Source organism: Mandrillus leucophaeus, unplaced genomic scaffold, assembly GCF_000951045.1.
Source record: "Mandrillus leucophaeus isolate KB7577 unplaced genomic scaffold, Mleu.le_1.0 Scaffold272, whole genome shotgun sequence".
NCBI classification, from domain to species: domain Eukaryota; kingdom Metazoa; phylum Chordata; class Mammalia; order Primates; family Cercopithecidae; genus Mandrillus; species Mandrillus leucophaeus.
The window spans coordinates 390,818-414,496 of NW_012102832.1; the positions used below are offsets into that span (position 1 = coordinate 390,818).

Sequence of the window (23,679 nt, forward strand, 5' to 3'; positions counted from 1 at the left end):
ACCTGCCTTGGCCTCCCAAAGTGCTGGGATTATAGGTGTGAGTCACCATGCCCAGCCTGTTAAGTGTTAACTATGGAAACAAAGATATATATGCTTAGGGAAGAGACAGCCCTGGTGTCTCTCATCAGCCACTCTCATCATGCTACTTAGTCCCAACCTTTTTGGCTTAAAGTGTACATCACTTTAATTACTGCCCAAGTGAGGTTTGATCACATCCTATTCGCTTGAGCCCTGGATTAAGGCAAAATGAGTAGGGACGTGCTTTGAGCAGGACCCACTGCCAGGGAATATGGAGGAAGGGGAAATAATCCTTGCAGGGTAAGGAAGCAAAGAAATGAAAAAAAAAAAGCACATTAGTGGGCAAACAATACATTGATTCCTTTGAATATGTAAAAACAATGCTTCAAATAAACCTTCATCCCACTCCCCTGGATATCTCGGGGTTCTCTAGATAATCCTAAATAGCAGCTAAGCAGTAGCTGCCACCAGAGAGCCAGAGGATGAGTGCAATTTCCATTTCCCCTTGGGATTAAATCCAGCTGAGCAAATGGCCTCCAGATGTGAGGGGCTCGCTAGAAGGACCAGGCAGAGACCATCTGCAGTGTCAGCACTGACCTGGGCACTGGCAGAGCATTAGCCAGATAACCGAAAGTCCCAAGGCTGCAGTGTTACTACCTTGAGCTTTGGAGCAGGCATTGTTCTTTCCTTATCTATCTACTGTTACTGTTTAAAAATGTTAAAAAAGATAATCATCATTATGAATAAGCTAGAGCCAACTGCAGCGTCAAGAAAAAGCACTCTTTATTTCCGCTCCCCATGGTTTATTTCACAAGAGTGGGTTTGGCGGCAAACCCACTTTGCTGTTTCCAGCTAGACCAGACCCAACGGGATTGTTTTGGGGTGCACAGCGAAATCCACTTTAGCTCAGAAACTGTAAGGCTAACTAGCCAGAGCCCAGAACAACACCACACTTAAATTACTGCTCTGAAAGCCCAGAATAAGGGCCCTAGGTAAGGGAATGAGGACATCTGGTCCCCAAAGGAGAGTAGGTTACTCCATTCCTCTGTTCCCTTTTAGAAATGGAGTAGTTTGTTACTTTCTCTGTGAAGTCCCATAACCACCCAGCATATTTATATGCAGACTAGATGTTAACGGCTCGTTTTCCCTTTGGGTATTTGGTCTCCCGGTTTCATCTTTTTCTCCCCATGAATGACATCAGTGTCGGTACTGTTGTACTGTTAGAGGGTGTGACTTACTGCCATCTTTAGTGCCCCTGTCCAGCTCTGCCATCTCTAGCTGCCCCTTCCCTGCTTTCCCACCTCCCTTTGCCAATCTTGGGACTTCTTTGTATGTTTTTCTCCTTCCTCATTTTCCTCTGGTATTATCATCTAATCTCAGCACTTTGTAATCTAGTACTGCTTAAGCAAGGGTAGCCTGAACTGAGGAGACAAGAGAGCCGAGCCAAGAAAGAGCTCCCTAAGAAAGAAGGCTTTGTCTTCAACAGTGCCCTTTTCCCGCCCCTCAGGCTTCTAACCTGCCCCATAGCACTCCTCTTTCAGAGGGCAGAAGAATTAGAGTGCTGGCTGTGTACAGGACCGCCTTTCTTGAGCTCCTCTGGAAGGAGATTGATGTGGCCTCCTGTTACTAGTGATTCCTGGGCAGGGAGAGGTGGGGGGGTGGGGTGGGTCTTGCATCAGAACCAGAGATTCCCCTTGACTCCAGTTGCTTTGACAAAAGAGAGAGGTCCTGTTGATGGCAGCGCTGAAAAGCTAGGGGGAGACAAATGAGCCAGTGAGGCGAGCTCTGGAGACTGGTGAGAGCTGGAGCAGGAAGAGGGGGAGACCCCCTAAAAAACTAGCAAGAGGCACACAAGGATGTCTAGAAGGAAGAGCTCCCTTGACTGTGGGGAGGACCTGGGGAAATTGCTTTTCTTCTGTGTTCTTTCTCTCTTACGTTGCTTTGGATGCCAGATGTTGGTAAGGATGTCAGCATGCCTAGTTGTTTCTGCTTCAGCAGTCAAGCAAGGCAGGTATGAGAAGCAATAAAGCAGAAACAGGAGATTCAAAGTCAAAATGACAAGGTCCTTAATGCATTTTCAGGCACCTATTTTGAGTCATTTTAGCTTTTCCCCCAATTTATCTTTCAGCTTCAATTAAATGGCTCTTCAGCTTCCTATGGTGGCCTTTATAGCCTTCTATGGTCCACCATCCCTATGTTGCCAACACTCTGTATGGTTTAGTTTCCTCTCAAAAAATGCTCCGTCATAGACTTCAGAGAATTGGGTCTCCCTGTGAGAGAAGGCAGGCTGGGCACAGCTGACTTCCTTTCGTCCCTAACACTGGCTTTGTGGGTGAGTGTCCAGACTTGGGTGGTTTGTGTTGTGAGTACTATAGGTGGATGGGAGGAGTCCTTGGAAGCAGAGTGTCCAGTCTTTGTTTCCTCGAACAGGAAGAAAAGTTAGAAGTAAAGAGAGGATGGGCCTTCCCATTGGGGTCCAAGCTGTACCCTTTTCATACAATTTGTCTTTGGGATGAGTTGACTTCTGGTCTTCTCAAGGAGGGGAAGTGGCCAAGCCGTCTTTGATTCAGCTCTTTGGGAACACTTGGACTTGGAGAGAGCCTTGGCTCCTGAAAGCTAGCTCTGTGTTTGACCTCACCTAATAAGGCTGTTACTCCCAATCCCAAGGATAGACAGTTGGAGGGGTGAATTCTTCATACTGAGCTTCAAAAGCCACTTGGCCTGAGCCTTCAGTTAAGGAGGAAGACTGAGCCTCAGCTTCCTGGAGACTTGGCTCTGGGGCTAAGCTGGTCCTTGGCTCAAGCCCTGAAGGTCCTTGTAGTTCTCTGACACCTTCAAGAGTGAAAGTACTGGCTGGCCTGCTGACCTTGGGGCAGGGGATTTTGCTTTCTGGAAAGAAGTGATCCAGAGGCCCATGGACTAAAAGGCATAGTGGTTTTTCAGGAGCTGTGGGGAAAAATTCTCTCTGAGTTGCTGTTAAAGCTAGGAGGCCAGATTCCTCAGGTGGGACTCCAGTTTCCTCCCCAGGACAGATGTCTGCCATGGTACCCTTTATTTTATTTCCTTCTGGATCTGTGATTTCCCATTGGCACAGCTCTGCCATCCTGCTCCCCATGCTGCCTGCTCCTTCGGGGCTGACTTTGAGTTCTGGGTCCAGGGCACCTGACTGGGGCAAGAGCCCTCCTGAGCCTGTGCCTTCCCCAAGGCAGACTACCTCCTGCTCTCTGGGCTTTGCTGCTGCTTTTGAGAAGTGTTCTTCAGTCCCTCCAGGTCCTGCCTTCTGAAGAAACATCTCTCTTTGCCCTTGTGATTCTCGTTCCAGTTCCCTTTCCTCTGCTGCTCCTCCACCCACCTCCCAAGGGCTGATCTCTGCTTTCTTGGCAGAGGGAGCCTCTTCCACTTCCCACAGACACACTTCCACTACCCTGGTCTCCACACTGCCTGCTGCCTCAGAACTTCCTATGTTGCTGTCAGAAGCATCTGGGGCTGCCTGTGGGGACAGATCCTTGCCATGTTGACTCTCCCAGGGACACACAGCCTCCTGCTGCCTGAAGTCTGCCATCTCTGGCTTTTTCTGAACTGGCACACCTTTGGGCTCTGATTTTTCTGGGGCTCTGCCTTTCTCTTCTTGAGAGTCCCCTTTTCCATCCTGCCTTGACACCCCTTTGACAGGGATTCTTTCAGTAACTTCCCAGGGACAGGTCTCGGCCTTGGCACTTGTGTCAGGTTTATACACACCTGCATCAGGCACATCCCATGGACACACATCAGCGGCCCTGCCCCCAGTGCTGACCAGTCTCTGGGAACTGGCTTTAGGTTGGTCAGGGCGCTGTCTGTTTGGGTGGGAGAAGGAAACTGCTGGGGCAGTGGTCGCCCATGTATAGACAGATTGTAGCTCATGGCTTGTTTTTTCCCCATCTTCGGTGGTGAATTCTTCTGCGTTTGGAGCTGGAGCTTTTTCTTGGGTTATGTGTTCTGGGAAGGAACTTACCTTTGGGTCTTGTCTCAGGTCTGCCTTCTCTGTTGCTTCCAAGGAATGTCCCTCTGCCACTTCACTTCTCATGCTGCTGGGCAAGTCTGAGATCTTGGGCGCCTGAGCAGGGGATTCCCTCAGGTTCTTGTTTTCCCAAAGACAGATAGCTTCCTGTTCTTGACACAGTTTTGCCATCCGTTTTGATGCGTCTTCTCCCAGGGAAGTGAGTCTCCCCTTTTCTAGAGCTTTCTCCCTCTGCTCTGCTGATTCACTCCCTGTCTCTTGGTCCAGTCCCTTCCCAGTAGTTCCTTCATTCACCTCCCAGGGACACATCTTGGCTTTTTCACTGGTAGCAGCTTCCTGTGCTTCCCAGGGACACACCTCACCTGGCCTGCACCCCATATGGTCCAGTTCCTGGAACCCAGCTTTTGGTCCATCAGCATCCAGAGTATCTGGACCCACACTCCCCCAGGGACAAGCCACGTCCCACTCTGGGGTTGGCTTCTGTGGCTTCTCTGGAACAGTAACAGCTGTCTCCCTGGGTCCAAGATCTGCAGAAACCTTTCCTGTATCGTTTGGAGATATCCTAATGGCCTCAGCTCCCAAAGCTCTTTCCTCCCCCGCTCCAGCACCCACCTCCCAGGGACAGATTTCTGCCTTCCCAGCAGTCAGGGTTTCCTCCACATCCAAAGAGCAAATGTCGGCAGCTTTGCTTCCCACACTGCCTGATATCTGGAGAAGGGTTTGGGGTCTCTCTGTGTCTTGAGGATGTGGTTGTGGGGAGAAGCTGCCAGGGTTCACACTCTCCCAGGGGCTGACCGCTTCTTGCTTTTGGATCTGCCCCTCAGGCTTTTCCCAAGCTGTGACATCTTTGATTTCTGATTTTCCAGGCATTTTCTCCTTGTCCTTTTGAGAGTCTCCTCTTCTTAGTGCCTGTGCTGATGTCCATTCCTCTCTTGTTCTTTCATTTACCTCCCAGGGACAGATTTCTGCTTTGGCAGGTGTTGCTTCCTGTGCCTCCGGCCTGAGATCTTCCTGTGGACACACCTGTGTTGCTCTGCTTCCTCCATTGCGTAGGAATTGGCCACCAGCTTTGGATGAGGAATTGTCTAGACATGGGCTGGAGTGCCCAGGGACCGTGCTCTCCCTGGGACACACTGACTCCTGCTGTTGACTTAATTTCTGCACTGCTTTCACAGTGTGTTCCCCCATCTCTCCAAAGCTTCCTTTTCTGGAGGCTTTTTCCTTTTGGAGAGCTTCTCCACCTGTCCCCAGACTCAGCATTTCCTGCCCCATCACGTTATCATCCAGCTCCCAGGGACAGATCTCTGCTTTCCGGATAGCAGGAGCATCTCCTGCCTCCCACGGACACACTTCAGCAATGCCACTACCCAAACTCCCTGAACACTCTGAACTTCCCGGGGCCTGAACTGAGACTGCTGAGGGGCCCCGGAAATCTGTACTCTCCCATGGACAAAGAGACTCCAAGTCTCCGCCCGGTTTCTGTTCTTTCCAAAAGGTTGCTTTCCTGGTTTTCTGCTTTTCCTGAGGGAGATCCTTCACTACCTCTAGGGCCGGTTTCCCATCCTCGCCTCCTTCACTTGCCTCCCAGGGACACAGCTCTGCCTTGGCGATGTCAGATGTATGAGCTTCTGAGCCAGCAGCTTCCCACCCAGGCTTCTCCACCTTCCTGGCCTCCACACTGCCCCCAACCTCAGATTTGTCTCTGATTCTGCCAGGGTCCTGAGGAGCTGACCCAGGGCACAGACCTCCTTGATCGGCAGTCTCCCAGGGACACACTGCTTCCTGCTCCCTCACCAGCCTATCTGGCTTTTTCCGCATCATGGGAACCACATCCGTGGGCTCCGATTTTCCGCGGGCCTCCCCGCTCTTTTCTTGGGAGTCACCTGGGTCTTGTCTTAGTGCCCTCAACTCAGGGGCTCCTTCACTCATCTCCCAGGGGCAGATTTCGGCCTTGTTGCCACTATCTGGCTGACGTGTCTCTGATTCAGTGACCTCCCAGGGGCATACCTCTGCCACCCTGTGGTCAACACTGCCCAGGGACTGGATGCCAACTTTGGGCAGTTCCTGCCACGCAACAGGGGCGTCCTTTGATTGCTTGACATTTTTGTCCCTGGAAACTTGCCTCAGCTCGGCAAGCCCTGTTTTACCTGCTCTCTCAGCTTTCTGCTCCCCTAGACCCTGGGATGTCCTCCTGCCTCTGTCTTCTTGTTCCCTGCTGCCCTCCTGTTGACAGACTTGGAGCATCCTGCTGGTGTGAGCATTCTGTTGGTTCTGGAGGGACTCCTCATCATCACAGGGGGCAAGAGCGGCCTGCTTACTCACTGCCTTGGGCCGGCCTAGCCTGGGCGATCGAGAGGGTGCCCCCACACTCTCTCCCACAGTCCCGCTGTTCTGCCCCTTGGGACTCTCCTCCACTCTCTCCTTCTCTCTGTAGGTGCTCCGAGAACGGGTCAGAGCTTTAATCGCCAGCCCCAGGCTGCGCATGGAACCCTGCTGAACAGGGGCCTTGAGGCTGTGGGATTTAGGGAAGATCTTGGGCCTGTCTTCGTCCGCATCGTTAGCTTCCCTCTGGTGATGTGCGTCCTCTGCGTCCATCTCATTCTCCCCAGCTTTGCTTTTCTCTACTGCAACAGAGAGGGCCCTCCAGAGCCTGGCTCGAGCTGGGGCAGGGGAGTGGTGGCCTTGCTCTGGCCCTGAGGGGCCTTCCTGGGGCACATTTTCTTTCTTGACTGGCAGTTCTGCGTTCTCCCAGGGGCAGATGTAGGTGAGTAATTTGGGGCTTTGAGGGGGTACTGGGACTGGTGCTGGGGCAGGGACTGGGGTTGGAGCTAGAGCCGGCAGCAGAGCTGGCGCCAAGGTGGAGGTGGGAGATAGCATCCTTGGCTCTCCCAGGCAGGTCCCAGACAGGGTCAAGGTGGGGGTGGAGACCTGGTGCCGGATAGGTGGGTGAGGCAGCCTTCTCCCAGCCTCCTCATGAAGCCTCCCAGAGGCGTGAGAGCTGTCCATGCTGCTGCTCTTTGCAGGGGAAGGTGGAGCTGACAGGGGGGCCCCTCGAGGCCGCTCCAGCCTCCTGGCCGATGGCCTCCGCACCAGGCTGGCCATGGCTGCCTCGGCCTTCTTCCGCTCCTCCCGCTCCTTTGCTTGCCGGTAGGTCTCCTCCAGGTAGGCCTGGCTGGCCATGAGCAAGGCCTTTTCCCTGGAGCCAGCCACACTGAGCGACTTCTGCAGAGAGGCGGGCCGGGCTCTGGGTAGCCTCTCTCCCACCGTCAGGTTGTGGGCGCTGGCTGACCTGAAGCCCAGGGCAGGGGGCCCCTCCACCGACTCCCTGCTCTCTGTTCGAGAGGCCTTCTTGGCCAGTTTCCTCCTCAGCAGTGAGTCAAGAAGAGGCGGGTCCTGCTCCCTGCGCTGGTCATAGGTGCTGCGGGACTTGCGCAGAGCCGGTGTCCCCTCCGGTTCCTGCAGGCTGGAGCTGAGGAGCCGGCGGCGGGAGGAGCCGGGCAGGCTGCCACGGCCCGGGGAGCCTGAGTCCCGGGAGTGCTGCCTGGCCAGGGCCTCGGGGAATTCCGCCAGGTACCTCATGAAGGAGCGGCCCAGCCCCTGGCGTGAGCTGCCCCGCTTTTTGGGCAGGTGGGGGTTGTTTGCAGCCATTTCCTTGGTTTTATGGACCTCTAGCTGGGCATAGAGCTTCTTCAGCTCATCCTGTGGGGCGGCAGGAAGGAAAGCAGGGCTGCAGGTGAGCTTTCTCCATCCTCTGGCTGTCTGTTAGTCTGCCCTTAATTAGACCTTTTTCCCTGAGGGATCTCTTTCCATCAAGCTGTATCTCATCCCTGCTTCTAAAACTCTCAGAATTCACCTCTTTGTTCCTGTGAGACCAGTTGCCAACCTGAGTCCCAGCCAGATCCAGTCAGCTCAGAGGGCTCAGATGTACCCCCTTCTCTAGGGCATTGTGGTCTAGTGAGAAGTCAGTAGCCTGGGGACCCTCAATATGCTGTGTGCCTGGAGGCTGTTTTCATGACCCCTCCCTCTGAACCTCTGGATCTTCTGTAAAGCAATGTTACCTGGGTGACCAGTGTTAACTTCCTTAAGAGCATTATATGAGATTGATGAGACTAGTGGGTATGAAATGTGCAGTGTTCAGGTGTAAGTGATGGAACAGGGCTTTAAAAGTCTTCTGTTCTGGGTTTCTCCCCAGACCCAGCATAGGGGCCACAGATTGGCTTGTGTTCCAGAAAGTGGAGGGTCGAGGTGGAGCTGTCCCTCCATGCTCCCTGGCCCTTCAGCTGGATTGGGGTCTCAGGATGCAGGGCAGGCAGAGCTTAGAGGCTGAGGACACAAGGGGGAAACAGGCAGAGGCAGCTGGGACAAGGAAGGACTCGGGAGATGCGGAGGACTCTGCTTTGTGAGCCTGTAAACAAGTCAGGTGTGAAGAGGGCCCCAGTAGAGGTGGAGGGGTTCACAATGGTTCCTAGACTCTGGATTGTATAAAACAATGGGCTTAGATTATCAGCTCTCCTTATATCTTACCCACTGAGCCTCTTGTTAGGGTTCTGGTGACTATAATGATACCCTTGAGCACATAAATTAAAATAAGCATGCTCTTCCAGTGTAGACCCAGGAAGAACTTCCTCTCTCTAAGACCTGTCAGGTCCGGGGAAAGGGGATCCTGGTGGCCACCTGAACTACCCAACCCCACAGCTGTCCCTAGGTGCCCTAGGCACCAACCAGCCTGCTTTGCTGGGGGCTGAGGATTTCTTTTCTTTTTTTTTTTTTGAGACGGAGTCTTGCTCTGTCACCCAGGGTGGAGTGCAGTGGTGTAATCTCAGCTCACTGCAACCTCAACTTAGCAGGCTCCAGTGATCCTGCCTCCTGAGTAGCTGGGACCACAGACATGCACCACCATGCCCGACTAATTTTTGTATTTTTAGTAGAAACGAGATTTTGCCATGTTGGCCAGGTTGGTCTTGAACTCCTGACCTCAAGTGATCCGCCTGCCTCGACCTCCCAAAATGCTGGGATTACAGGCATGAACTACTGTGCCCGGCCAGCTGAGGGATTTCTTAGTCTGCCACCGACCTGATGCCCCTGCTGAGTGAGAGTGAAGGATGTGAGGGAGTGGGGCTCTACTCTCGGCCCTGCCTCTAGCTTGCCACATGGCCTGAGCCTCCAGGATCTCATTCTGGAGCTTTGGGGTCTTCTCACTTGGGTGTGTGTGGCCTCCTTTGAATAGAGTCAGGGGAATCAGTTTAGGCCAGTGGTGGAGAAGGGAGAGGGCAGGTCTTGGAGGGAAGAGGACTTGCAGTGGCACATAGCCCAGGTGGCAGGGCCCAGTCCTTCCTCTGCCCCGTTGCTAAAAGCTAGCATTGAAAGGAGGCAGGGAGGGTGGCACATACCCGAATGTCTCCAGGGTCCAGGCTGCGCTCGCTCCAGGCTGAGGCGATGCTGCTGCCGAGGTAAGAGCCCGAGTGCTGCAGGTCCAGCTCGTCCTCGCACACCTCATCCACCATCTCCTCTCGGGGAGGAGCCCCCAGCTTCCAGAACTGGCAGGGGAGCATATGAGTGGGAAAAAGACTCACCCTGGCTCCCTGTCCACTCCTGCACTCACCAGCCCTGTGGAACGCGTCCTTACTTTGTGACTCTTCACCCCCTCTCTGATTTGGAATTCTGGGGATCTTTAGAGTTTTACTCCCCTCATCCTCCCTGACCTTCTCTAGCTCAGAGAGCGGGGTGGTTCCAAGTCCCTGACCCTGCAATTCCTAGTAGGGTCCTTCAGTTCTCCCACCTCTCTCTGTGTACCTGCTTCTGAGTAGATTTTCAGAGTGTGCTAACCTTCCAATTGCAGGAGGGAGCCCCTCCAGCCCTGGCTCTTCTTTCCCTTGTCCAGGAACTGGAAGCAGAGAGTGTCTCCACTCAAGTCGGCTCCTAGCTTAGGGCCCCTGGCACTCTGCTCACTCACCCAGCAACTTCTGCCGTCCTCACCCTGGCCTGCAGAGGGCACTGCGAGACAACAGCTCCACAGTGCCCCAGACAGAGGGGCTGGGGTCGGCCTCACAGGCAGGAGGGGAGGGCCTTACCTTAGGGATGAAGATCAGAGCCAGCGTGGTGGTGACGGTGCTGTGGGTGTGGAAGAAGAAGAGGAGGAGGGTCCAGTCCGGGTGCAGGGAGGGAACCAGCACAAACCTGGGGCGGGATGGGGGCACAGGTCATTACCACAGGTGGGAATGGCCTCTTCCACTTCGCCTTCTCACTGGCATTTCACCCCAGCCCTAGCCCTGATACCCTTAGGACGAGTGGGCATTCTGTCCTCTCCTGCTCTCTCCAGGATTTAGGTCCCACCTCAATCCTGTTAATCCCCACCTCCAAGAAGCCCTCCCAGACTACTCCAGCTCACTTTCTTTGGCTGTGTATAGCACAGACCTGTGCTCCAGACTCTTAGGCCCACTCTGTGGGTTAACTGCCTCCACCACAGGGCCTGGTCCTTATGGACACACTGCTGCTCTTATGGCTGAGGAGTAAGGGGAGAAGGCAGGGAGGACTGAGCATGCATGGAAAGGGGTATGTTGGGGTGCTGGAGAGGTGCTTTGGGAGGGGTGAGGAGTTAGGAGGAAGGTCCTCTTCCTCCTCTTGTGTGTTGGGGGCCTCCTCACCTGGGCCAGGCATGGAGTACAGAAGGAACATCTGGGGGGTAGGGAGAAAACCAGAAGTGGGGGCCTTCCTCAAAGTGCTGAGGCATAGCAGTGTCGCCAGGATGGCATGGGATGGGGGCACCTCACCTGTGAGAGGTGAGGAGTGGTGTTAGAGTGGAAGGGGGTGTGGGTAGCGGGGTCCGTCCTCACCTCGCCGTGTGGAAGGCAGTGGAAAGCAGCAGCTCATTGTGCAGGGCAATGCCCATGTAGCGTGGCTCGTGGAAGGCCGAGAGCACAGCCCGTGTGGCGTAGCAGAGGAAGCTGCCCCAGCACAGCAGCAGCAGCTCAGCTGCAGGGAGAGAGAGAGCCAGCACTGCCTCAGCAGCCGTCCCACCCCTTTCTCTGAAGGATGTGCTGGGGGGAGCCTGGGCCAGGGGTCTGGGGAAAAGACAGGAGAACCAGAACAAGAGAATCCCTGAGGCACAGAGTCAGGGACTAGCGGAAGGCTGGGCTCAGCAGAAGCAGCTCACCCACAACCATGATGTAGTCCCAGCGGTCGTGGTGACAGAGGTAGAAATGGCGGCCAGTGGGAGTGTGGCTTCGGATCACCAGAGGTGCGTGCTGGATGCCTCGCTCCAGGGCACCCAAGGTCCACACAGCCAGGAAGCCCAGCACAGGTAGCAGGAGCAGCCCCAGGCGCCGCAGCAGCCGCCCGCTGCTCAGAAGGGCGCTCCGCTGGGCCGTTCGAGACAGAAAGAGCTGCAGCACTCTGCGAGGGTTAGAATACACAGGGTGGATGGCAGAGACCTGGGTGGACCGCGAAGAGGGCACCAGCACCCTGGTGTCTGTCCATTGCTGCCCTCTCCTCCACACAGGTACTTCTCCTTCCATCCTTTTTGTGATTTGCTGCCTCTTGCTACCCCCGCAAAAAGTAACATGGAGGACAAGGCTATGGTGATGGGAGTTGGCCTTGAGGGTACAGGGGAGTGGGGCTGGCAAGAGTCTGGCTTTGAAAAACACCATTCCATGAGTGAGCTGGGGTGGTCTGGAATGAGCAGCATGAGGGCAAAGTCTGTCCCAGGCCGTACCTGTAAAGCTTGAGTATGATGGTGCCGTAGACAATGGCAAAACCCAGCAGCCGCACCCAGCGAAGAGCGATGCAGCGGAATACACTGGGCTTGAAGTATAGGATGAAGACCTGGTGGGAAGGGGCAAAAATCTCTGCTCTCCACTGTGCTTCTGCTGTGGGCCAGGCCTATGCTAAGCACACTGTGGATCCTCCCAACACCCCCGCAATAGAGCCATCACCACCTTCATTCTGCAGTGGAGCAGCTGAAGTGTCAAAGAGGTTAGGTAACTTGCCCTAAATCACACTGCAAGTCACAGAGCTCTTTTAAGCCTGGGGCTCCGGAGCTCATAGAGCTTATCATTTGTGGGTATGAGTAGGGGAAATCTGTGGTCTTTGAATCCCCTCCAGAGGGCAGAGAAGAGGAAGGGTTCTGGGGCTTGGAGGGTGCCAGGTTTTGGCTGTGGGGGATGCTGGAAGGTGGGGCCAGCCTCTGACCACAGACTCACAGGAAAGTAAAGCAGCAGGAATCCAAAAAGGACAGTTTCCAGCAGGACCACTCCAGATGCCCAGATCCTCTGTGAAGCAAGGAGAGAGGCATATGAGCAGAGTCTGGATGATGGTTCTAGAGGCTCTCAAGCCTATGTGAAGGGTAACTCAGTGGCCCTGAGCTAAGACTTCACCCTGTAACACTGGCTCTGCCCTCTCTACCCATAGCCATGCCCCCTGTCACCCCAGGCTCAACTCCACTGGCACTAAACATGGCTAAGGCCAAGGTTTCACATCATCCCCACACACACATCCCTGTGTTCCTCCCAGTCCCACTTAGGGCCTTGCTGCAGACCTAGGCTCAAATCAGAGGCTGCTGGAGCTGGAAGGGATCTTACTCATTCCTCAAGCATTGTGTCAGGCTGCTCCATTGTCTAGAACAGGGTACCCCTTCTTGGCCCAGTAAGTGTCCAGTTAACCTTCAAGCCTGGCTCATGTCACATCCAGAAAGTCTTTCCCATGCCATCTCAGGCAGAATGACTTTCTATAAGCTCCCACGGCAGCTGACAGACACCTCCATCCTTGCCCCCATCTCACTGTGCTGTCATTTTATTTACATGTCTGCTTCCTCCATTAAACTGGGAGCTCCATGCGAGCCCAGATCACTTCCTCTAGAGCCTAGGCAGTGTTTTGCTTAGAGTAGATACTCAACTGGCATTTATTGAATCAAGTTCAATGCCCTTATTTTACAGATGAGGAAGCAGGTCCAAGGCGGAGAAATCATTTGCATCATGCTACATAGTGAGTTAGATTTAGAATCGAGATTAGAACCAATTTCTTCTAAATTCTGGTCTTAGGTAATCTCAGATCTCCTGTTGAGACGGGTCGGACATGTGTGCAGGAGGTGTAGGGCCTTCCTTGCCTTGTTCCGGCGGCAGCGGTAGGAGACCAGCATGCTCAGGAAGATGGCCAGCATGCAGCAGGCCTGGCAGGCCAGCACGGCAGCCCGCAGAGCCACGGCCTCTTCCACCAGGCACGGTGTGGCATCCATGCAGCTGGTGCAGCCCTCAGGACATGGCAGGCACCGCAGCAATCTCCCAGATCTGCCTTCTGGGGACCCGAATTGCCCGGTAGTCTGGAACGCACTCTCCTCTAACCCTATAAAGAATAAGATGGGTGCAGGGAGAGGGGCCCAGCTAGAGCATCCTGACATCCCAGCCTTTTCTCCTGATAGTCACCACAGCCCTCTCCCTGTTCTCCTGTGATCTGGGGCTCCAGGGACAAGTGGGAATGGGTGCTTCCTTGGGATGGAAGAGTACCAGGAAGAGGTGACACCAGGCTAGGGCTCCTTGAGAGATCAACTTGCATCATATTTGCATGTTATAAGCTCATACTCAGAAGGTGCAGACACCCCCACACTGCAACTTGCTTGCCTTTCCTGCCTCTCTCAACCTTCTGCTCTTGCCCTACAAGTTCCCTCCCAGTGTCTCACCCCAATCTGGCTTTCTTCCCCAGATGTACCCACCCAACCAGCCTCTCCTGTAAAACGCATGTCTGGCCCCCATCACACTTACATACCCCCAGAGGGACTTGCCCCGTAGAATCCAGGTCGGCAGCGGCAGAGGTAGCGGCCAAGAACAAAGCCCTGACTCTCCAGGGGGACACACTATGGGGACGACAAACACAGTATGTGTTTATGTGGGGCTATCTCTGGAAGAAATTTCCCTCCTGGGAGAGATGGAGGGTCCATCTACCTCCCTATCCATGGGACTTATGTCCACACTAGGGAATCCCTCCAGAAGCCCTCTCTAGCTCTTGGGAAGCCTTCCCTCTGTGGAAACCCTACCTGGCCCCTGCTGTTTTCTCTCTTCCCAAAGAGATCCTAAGCAAAGAGCCCAGGGAGAAATCACCCTTTTATTCAGACTGGCAGTGACAGGAGCCTCATAAGACCCATTTCCTAGTGCCCAGCTCTTGCTAGGGCAAGGTACTGCCGGAGATGGAAGTAGGGAAAGTTCTGAGCCCAGCCACGCCTTGTGTGCCTACATCCTACTTCAAAGGGTCCCCCTCAGCTTCCATCTTTGGCACACAAATAGACTGGAAAGGCCCCCACAGAGGAGCAGCTTCCTTCATCAGGGACCATCTGGCTTTGGCACAGGACTGTTTTTCCCAGCCTTAATGCCAGGCTAATGCCAGGCTGGTGGGATGCCAAGGCCAGCCTTTATTCCACCTCCTCCTATTGATGTTTGCCCGGCAGGGGACAGAGCAGACCTCAGAGCCAGGCAGGGAATATGAGCAAATGAGGTCAGATCTATTATAGGGAGTGGCTGGGAACAGACATCAGTGACGCAAAGGAAGGGGTTAACCTTGGAAGATTCTATATCGAGCCCCTGACCTCACCTAGTAGGGTTAGTGTGTGGTGCTTGTGAAGCTGTGGTCCAACTTCCTCTCTTGCTTGGACCACCGAACTACACTCTGTTCCTGCCACAGAATGTACAATTAGACAAACACGCACCTAGAGAAGTGCATGTGTCTGGGTTCAACAGTGAACTGGATGGTGGGAGTCCTTTTCCATCCCTCCACCTCTAGCTGCAGACACATGTTCCCTGAAGAGCAGTAGGACCACCTGTGCACACAGAACAATATGCCTGCCAGCCCCAGCAGGTCACAGGGCTCGCTCTGGCTTCAGCTCAGCTCAGGAACAAGCAGGCAGTGATTGTAACCATGGAGTGGGTGAATTCACTGGCCTCCCAGTTTCCCAGTACTGGGTTTGCATGATTACCAGCCAGTGCTCTCCATCATTGTGAGTCACCTGCACCCATAGCTTTGAATCGACCTGCATCTGGCCTAGGTTCCATCACATTCACCGGTCCCAGGCCTCTTCGAGCTCCTTGGTTGGTTAGATTCCTCCTACACCCCAACCAGCAATTCCATTTATTTCAGCAATATGGAATATCCTTTTGTAGACAGACCAATGGAACATCCTTTGTGGGCCAAGAGGAGCCCAGTGCTGTGTTACATGAAGAATGTGTTCCCGGGGAAGGAAAGGAGATAAGTAACTGAGGCTCAGGAAGTCACCCTGGAGAGGGGTCCTGGAGCACTGAGTACCAGAAAGGAGAGCAGACAGGAAGGAACACTGAAACTTCAAAGGAGTGAGGGCAAGAGTAGGGGGAATAGGGGAAGGGAGGGCAGGCTGTAGGTAACATGACTTTTTAAAAGCCTAGTATCTCACCTCTGCCAATCACTAGGAACTCCCCTTAGCCCTGAGATGCTGGGGTAGCTTTGTCTGCTGCTCCTGGGAGCTGCGTGGTGGCAATGATGGGAAAAGGGGAGAGAGGCAGGACTCTAGTAGTGCCCCCCCATCCTCCTCATCCTTACCTGGGTGCTGTTGAGATCACACAGGTGTGTGTTAGAGTACCAGCCTGGGCCACTTGCACACTGATTGATGTCCACACTCTGGAGATCTACGTCCATCTGCACCTGCCCCCTACGGCAGTGAATTGGCAATTAGGGGCACAGTGATGGATGCCAAAGTGGATGTGTGTCCCTGGGCGTTGTTGGGGCCCAGAAAACGATGCTCCAAATTATGGCACTTTGGCATGCTGAGGACTTTGAACTAAAGGAGATTAGAAAGGCTCAGAAGTAAGGTATCTCCGACCTTCTCCTTCCCTCTTGTCTCCCATCCCTCTTTCTCCCCGCTGAAGTGAGTTCCAGAAACCAGAATTCCCCTTCCCCAAGGCAGGTCATAGACACTAGAATCCCCCTCCCCCAGAACGAGATGTAAAACCAAGAAATATTACTCTCATCTTCCCCTACCTTTCTGTGTAGGAGCTGGTCATAAAGAAATTCTCTGGCCTGCCTTGACTGATAGTAAATAGGTCATATGACCCTCATTCCAGAGGGATCCTGCCCTCTACCTGGGAGGAAGGATGCTACATAGACAGGCCAAGAGGAAGCTGAACAGAGGCCTGGCTGAGTTTCCCTACTTAGTCTACCACCATTAGATCATAGCCTTTTTTGTCCAATCACAGTTCTACAGGGCTGACCATGCTTCATGGAATCTAAGCATAACAGTGAACAATTTTCCCTGAGTCTATTTTTTCTTTTTTTCTTAGACACACAGTCTTGCTCTGTTGCCCAGGCTGGAGTGCAGTGGCATGATCATAGCTCACTGCAACCTCCACCTCCTTGGCTCAGCTGATCTCCCACCTCAGCCTCCCAAGTAGCTGGGACTGCAGGCTTGTGCCACCATGCCTGGCTAGTTTTTGAAAATTATTTTTAGTGGAGACAAGTTTTGGTTATATTGTTCAGGCTGGTCTTGAACTCCTGAACTCAAGCCATCCTCCCACCTGGGCCTCCCAAAATGCTGGGATTATATGTGTAAGCCACTGAGCCTCTGCCACTGGGTCTTCATTTCTGAAGGCTCTTGTGTCATGTAAAACTTTGGCTAAATAGGCGGGGTGCAGTGGCTCACACCTGTAATCCCAGCGCTTTGGGAGGCCAAGGTGGGTAAATAACCTGAGGCCAGGAGTTCGAGACCAGCCTGGACAGCATGGAGAAAGCCTGTCTCTACTAAAAATACAAAAATTAGCCGGGTGTGGTAGCTTATGCCTGTAATCCCAGCTACTCGGGAGGTTAAGGCAGGAGAATCACTTGAACCTAGGAGGCAGAGGTTACAGTGAGCCAAGATCGCGCCACTACACTTCAGCCTGGTGACAGACCGAGAGGCAATCTCAAAAAAACAAAACAAAACGAAACAAAAAACGGCCAGGAGCGGTGGCTCACCCCTGTAATCTCAGCCGAGATTTGGGAGGCCGAGGCAGGTGGATCATGAGGTCAAGAGATCGAGACCATCCTGGCCAACATGCTGAAACCCCGTCTCTACTGAAAATACAAAAATTAGCCGGGTGTGATGGCATGCACCTGTAGTCCCAGATACTCAGGAGGCTGAGGCCGGAGAATTGCTTGAATCCGGGAGGCGGAGGTTGCAATGAGCCGAGATCGTGCCACTGCACTCCAGCCTGCCAACAGAGAGCGACTCCATCTCAAACAAAAGGAAAAAATAAAAGAAAAAAAAACCTTTGATTAAATAAATTCGTCATGCCTTTCTCTTGGTAATCTGTCTTTTGTTATAGGAGTGTTGTGACCCTTATGATGAGTGAGGAAAGGGATCACACTTTTCTGCCCCTACAGGCACTAGATCTGGGGACAATGCAGTCTTTGCAAACTTTAGCCCAGCACCTGCAGTGTGTGCGAAGGGCATGCGTGCATTCCATTTCTCCAGTCTTATGAATGTTCACTGTCTCTGTGGACAACAATTTTCTTTCTACCAGGTTGTTCTCTCCACCCCTCAGCTTTTTGATATCCTATCATTTCCTGGTTTCTATCAAGGAGTAGAGAGAGGGCACATGTCAAAACATGGCAGGAGCCATGATGATCTCTGAAGAGGATTTTCACACTTCCTCATGCATGTACACATGCACACACACAGAGATCAGCTCAGCTGTTAACCATCTCCTCTCTCTGCCCAAGCCAGGTCTGAACTGATCACAGCAAAGGAGATATGAAATTGAGGAGCCCTGACCTGACACTGCCTGGACCAGCAGCTCCCCAGTCTCTGCTCTGGGCTGAGCTGGCAAGGAGCCAGGCTGCATGCTGGCAGGAGGGGAATCCTGGTGGGAACAATGAATGGGGACACAGAGCTGGAGAAGTAGTGTTGACTGTTGAATGCCCTGCAGTCCTGGGCTCAGTTGCTGCTCCCTTCCCAATAGGTCCCTCAATCCTTTCCTGTGGTTGAGGGAGGAGGTAAGTTACTGGAGGAGAATCACAAGCTTCTGCTTGGCAGGATAGTAGGGCCTGCTTGTTGTAAAGAGTTGGCCCTGGGGACTCAGCCAGCTCCTTGGCAGAAAGAGCTTTGATTCCAAGCCCCCTCAAGAGTTTTCCTTCCGCTGGGCATGGTGGCTCATGCCTGTAATCCCAGCACTTTGGAAGGCTGAGGCAGGCAGATCACCTGAGGTCAGGAGTTTGAGACCAGCCTGGCCAACACGGTGAAACCCCGTCTCTACTAAAAATACAAAATTAGCCAAGTGTGATGGTGTGCACCTGTAATCTCAGCTACTCAGCAGGCTGAGGCAGGAGAGTCCTCTGAACCTGGGAGGCTGCGGGTGCAGTGAGCTGAGGTTGCACCACTGCACTACAGCCTGGGTGACAGAGCGAGACTCTGTCTCAAAAAAAAAAAAAAGTTTTCCTTCTCCTGGGAAGCCTCATTGTACAGCTCTCAATTGCTAGACAGCAGCAGGTTGAACCCCTGGAGGGCCCACCCGGCTCTCCTCTGACAAGCCTGGTGCATAGATTGTCACTGTCATCCACACCAAGACCTCTCCTACCTCTTACACTCCCTCCTCAGGCCTGGGGGGCCAAGACCTCTGCCTGTCTATACTGTCATATCTCTTTCTTTTCTTTTTTTTTTTTTTTTTGAGACAGAGTTTTGCTCTTGTTGCCCAGACTGAGTGCAATGGTGCGATGTCGGCTCACCGCAACTTCTACCTCCTGGGTTCAGGTTCAAGCGGTTCTCCTGCCTCAGCCTCCAGAGTAGCTGGGATTACAGGCATGCACCACCACATCTGCCTAATTTTGTATTTTTAGTAGAGACGGGGTTTCTCCCTGTTGGTCAGTCTAGTCTCGAACCCCCGACCTCCAGGTGATCCATCCGCCTCGGCCTCCCAAAGTGCTGGGATTACAGGCATGAGCCACCACACCCGGCTATACTGACATATCTCTACACACATGTGTATACCTGCATATAGATGTATGCTACATATGTATACCTATTTGTATATGCACAGGCTCACAGACATTCCTGCGTGTGCTCAAGCACATAAACCCAGATAAATATGGATTGATTTATACACATGTACACTCATACCTGTATGTGTTAATAGATAGTTACAGATTCCCAGAGCCGACTGTGAGTACACACAGCTGAGTACAAACACCCACATCTGTGTGCCCTCCAGGCATGCACATGTTTGTGCCAAATGGTCCATGCACAGCTGAGGGGACCTGTACTTTCTTCTCCTACATCCCCACACACACATCAAATCCTGCACAAACCCACTTACCTGACCTCTGGGCTTAGGTCTGGCTTGAGTCCATAGAAGGTGGCAGAGAGTGTGATCAGCCAGCCAGGTCGGAGCCGTTCCTCCTGGCATTCCAGGAAAGGAGGAGACAGCCTCACCTGCTGTGTGTCCCCCACATATCCATCTGCCTGTGGCCACTTGGGGCTGCCGAGGCTCCCTAGGTCATTGGTCAACACCCGCTTCTTCAGGGCAGGGGTGTCCAGGTCCCCAGGTGGGTTCCCCTCCTGCACCCAGTTCCCAGACAAGTCCTGAAGGATGGTTTCCTCCCCAGTCCGGGTGGCCCGCAGGGCCAGCTGTAGGTGGCTGGCCCCTGGTGGAGGGTTAAAGGTCAGCAAAGCCCTGTACACCCTTGGGTCCCCCTCGGCCATGCTGCGGACCAGTGCCTGGTACCATTCCACATCCTCCTCCACACTGGACTCACGGATGTCGTTGGCTTGCAGCAGCATGTTAAGAAAATTGGCGGCCTGGGCAAGGGTGCCCGCTGCTCCCTGTAGGATTGGGGGGAGCCCTGGCATGGCTCCTGCCCCACGCGCTTCATAGCGCTCACTGCAATTCGCCTGTGACAGCTGCTGGGCATCTCCGGAGTAGAGATAAGTGAGGGCGGCCTCAGCCCCCTCTGGGGGTACCCTCATGGGCACAGATCCTGGCTTGACTTGGGAAGACAGAGGGGGCAGAGAGCGGAGGGGCCGCGGACCCCCCAGAGCCCAGTCACAGATGAAACAGCAGCCCAGCAGCCCCCACACAGTAGGGGGCATGACCGCTCCCCTGGTGCCCATCCTTGGGACAGCTCTCAGGACCCTGGGATCCAGGCTCAGGAGAGCCCAGGCAGAGGCTGGCTGCAGTCTGGGGGCTGTCTGCCTCCACGCTTCCTATGCTGGCATTCCCTTTTCCTCTCTCCCTCTCCCTCTCACGCTGGTGCTGGCTCGCCTGCTTTTTTCTTCTCTAACGTCATCAGCTGGCTTCTGGATGTAGGTATGAGGGCCCTGCCCCCTCCTCTCTCAGTGCGGCCCACTGTCTCAAACCTCTTAATCCTGGCACCCAACTCTTTCCTCCCCTCCTATCCAGTATCCAGGCTCCCTCCATCCCCCACCCACATCTGCTCCAGAGAGAGAGATGGGAGGGAAGGGGAGACGAAGGCACCAGTTGTGCTCTTTCTCCCTCTCTCCCTCCCTCTGCCTGCCCTTTGCTCCATTAGGAGAAATGGGCAAATCCAGGATGGGGCGCCATAGCAACCGCAGATGAGCTTGTGCCCCTCTCTCCACCCCTCTGCTCCACTCAAGCTCCTGGCAGCAACTGCAACAGGCACACTAAGGGGCCACGCTGCATCTCCTGGCAGTCTGCTCTGGCTGCCTGCACCCCCGTGACCCCGTGCTGCTGAGCCGGGATTTGAGAATGGGGATGCCGAGGATAGGAAAGACAGCCTAATAATACCGTAATCGGTCTTTGTACAGACTGAGGCAGCTTATAAAGTGCTTTTCATGTGCTTTATCTGAATGAATCTTCCCCACAGCCATGTAAGGTGAATATTCTTATCCCCATTTCACAGATGCAGACACTGAGACTCACCCAAGGTCACAAAGCAGCTCACTCAGAGACTTACACCCAGAGCTCTGACTCCCCTACATTGCCCACCCAAACCACCACCATCACCATTACTCAGCCTCAGGGACTATAACAAAGCCTCCTTGCAGAGGGGTCAAGGGACTTCCCTAGAACCACAGTGGTGTTGTTTGTGACAGAGCTGGAGACTCCACCCAGGTGTCCGTCCCCACAACCCAGGCCTCCTTCTGAACCACAAAGTCGACAAGCACAGCGGCAATGGTGGCGGGAGAGAGGCGGGCATGGAGAAGACAGTGAACACAGTTTTGCCTCTACTTCTTAAACCTTCATTTTGTCATTCTAAGTTCTACCTTTTTTTTTTTTTTTTTTTTTTTTTGAGATAGATTCTTTCTTTGTCCACCCAGCTGGAGTGCAGTGGCGTGATCTCGGCTCACTGCAACCTCTGCCTCCTGGGTTCAAGCGATTCTCCTGCTTCAGCTTCCTGAGTAGCTGGGACTACAGGCATGTGCCACCATGGTCGGCTAATTTTTTTTTTTTTTTTTTTGTATTTTTTAGTGGAGACGGGGCCTTCACCATGTTGGCCAGGCTGATCTCGAATTCCTGACAAGTGATCCACCTGCCTCAGCCTCCCAAAGTGCTAGGATTACAAGTGTGAGCCACCGCACCTGGCTCCTTCTCCTTTTCTTCATGAAAACTGTGGCTACTCTCTCTTGCTTTTTCCTGTTTTCTTACCCCTCACCTCCTTCCTGCAGCTAGGCACAGTAACTGGGGGCCCCGAGTCAGTGCTGTCTGAGCCAGCCTCCTTGGATCCGGAAGGGCATGGATTCTTGGGGAAGCCACAGAACAAAGCTCCTGCCTGCCCACCCATCACTTTTCCATCGATGATGCGCTTCCTGCTTCACGAGGCAATCTGGCCCCGCAGGCACAGGCCATCTCTTGGCTTCTTCCCTTCGAACCCCCTCCAAACCCCCAATGTCTTGAACCTTTGATGTCCAAGATCATTGAGTATATGTAGGAAGGGATGAGTGGTGGTTGCCAAAAATGTCCCTTGCTTTCCAGTTGACCTCTGAAAACAACAATTCTTTTTTCTTAGAGTCTTGTTCTGTTGCCCAGGCTGGAGCACAGTGGCACAATCTCAGCTCACTGCCACCTCTGCCTCCCAGGTTCAAGTGATTCTCCTGCCTCAGCCTCCCAAGTAGCTGGGAGTACAGGCGTGCGCCACCACGCTTGGCTAATTTTTGTATTTTTAGTAGAGATGGTGTTTCACCATGTTGGCTAGGCTGATCTTGAAACCTGAACTCAGGTGATCTGCATGCCTCAACCTCCCAAAGTGCGGGGATTACAGGTGTGAGCCACTGTGCCCAGCCTTGCAAAGAACAATTGTGCTGTGCAACTTGAGTGGGAGTGCCAAGGCTGTGGGGACAGCGGGGGCTAGAGGACAAGCCCCCAGGGGAATCTCTATGATGGCAAACTAGCAGGGCCCACAGCCCAGACGGTTTTTTTTTTTTTTAAACAAATTAGGAAACTAAAACACTGAAGGGAAAGTGACATTCATGAGGTCAACCAGCCAGTTAGTGGTACTACTGGGAGCAGAAACCTGTATTGCACATCCATAGCTCTTTCTTTGGCCTTTCTGAGAGTGATTTATTCCATTTCTTGGTATTTATTACTGGTTACTGTTATTTATTACTGGTTACTTCACACTGGGTGAAGACAATAGTAACTTATTACCATGAAAAACTTCTTGGGAAAAAATGTATTAAGTTATTATCATGAAAAGCTTCTTGGGAAAAAATGTATTAACTAACATTTGTATAGCACTGCAGAATTTATTAAGTACCTTTACATGTAAGTTTTCATTTAATTCCCCACAATAGCCATGTCAAGGGGGGATTATTACTGACCCATTTTTACAAATGAAACACAGGTTCGGAGATGTTTAATTATTTGCGTTTGCTCATATATTCAGAAAGTGGCATGATTAAGACTAACTAGACCAACCACAAAGTCCAGAGGGGCAGGGATTGTGTCTGTCTCATTTATTACTGCATCCCCAAACCTAGCCCATTGTTGAATGACCAAATGAATCTCAGAAATTCCTTGGATTCTTTATCATTTTTTTTGTTTTGAGGCAGGGTCTCGCTCTATCGCCAGGCTGAAGGGCAGTGGTGAGATCATGGCTTACTACAGCCTCAGCCTCCCAGGCTCAAGTGAGCCTCCCACCTCAGCCTCCTGAGTAGCTGGGACTACAGGCATGTGCCACCATACCTGGCTAATTGAAAAAAAAAAGCTGGGCACAGTGACTCACACCTGTAATCCTAGCACTTTGGGAGGTTGAGGCGGGCAGATCACGAGGTCAGGAGATTGAGACCATCTGGCTAACACAACGAAACCCCGTCTCTACTAAAAATACAAAAAAATTAGCCAGGCATGGTGGCAGGCGCCTGTAGTCCCAGCTACTCAGGAGGCTGAGGCAGGAGAATGATATGAATCTGGGAGGTGGAGCTTGCAGTGAGCCGAGATTGCGCCACTGCATTCCAGCCTGGGCAACAGGTCAAGACTCCGTCTCAAAAAAAAAGAAAAGAAGAAAAGATCCAGCCTGGCCAAGATGGTGAAACCCCGTCTCTACTAAAAATATAAAAGAATTAGCCAGGCATGGTGGTGAACACCTGTGATTCCAGCTACTCGGGAGGCTGAGGCAGAAAACTGCTTGAACCCAGGAGGCAGAGGTTGCAGTGAGCCGAGATCGCGTCACTGCACTCCGGCCTGGGCAACAGAGAGACGGAACAT

The 23,679-nt window shown here is 53.1% G+C and overlaps 1 protein-coding gene across 1 annotated transcript; it reads right to left on the reverse strand.

The window, feature by feature from the left end:
• Window positions 1-1,811: 1,811 nt before the first annotated feature.
• On the reverse strand, window positions 1,812-20,120 carry GPR179 (G protein-coupled receptor 179). Its single transcript, XM_011984700.1, has 11 exons — window positions 19,312-20,120; window positions 15,569-15,677; window positions 13,772-13,859; window positions 13,116-13,351; window positions 12,214-12,282; window positions 11,727-11,836; window positions 11,169-11,407; window positions 10,849-10,987; window positions 10,087-10,192; window positions 9,406-9,552; window positions 1,812-7,714 (listed from the first exon to the last, which is right to left on the reverse strand). The coding sequence occupies exons 1-11, from the start codon at window positions 20,103-20,105 to the stop codon at window positions 2,669-2,671; spliced, it is 7,083 nt and encodes a 2,360-aa protein (XP_011840090.1). The 5' UTR covers window positions 20,106-20,120; the 3' UTR covers window positions 1,812-2,668.
• Window positions 20,121-23,679: the final 3,559 nt, after the last annotated feature.

Coding starts and splice junctions, on each gene's coding strand:
- GPR179 (XM_011984700.1), bottom strand. CDS start 20,105: ATGGGCACCAGGGGAGCGGTCATGCCCCCTACTGTGTGGGGGCTGCTG. Junction 11,408..11,726: donor ATCATACTCAAGCTTTACAG/GTACGGCCTGGG, acceptor TAACCCTCGCAG/AGTGCTGCAGCTCTTTCTGT. Junction 9,553..10,086: donor CTCTGATCTTCATCCCTAAG/GTAAGGCCCTCC, acceptor CTCCCCTGCCAG/TTCTGGAAGCTGGGGGCTCC.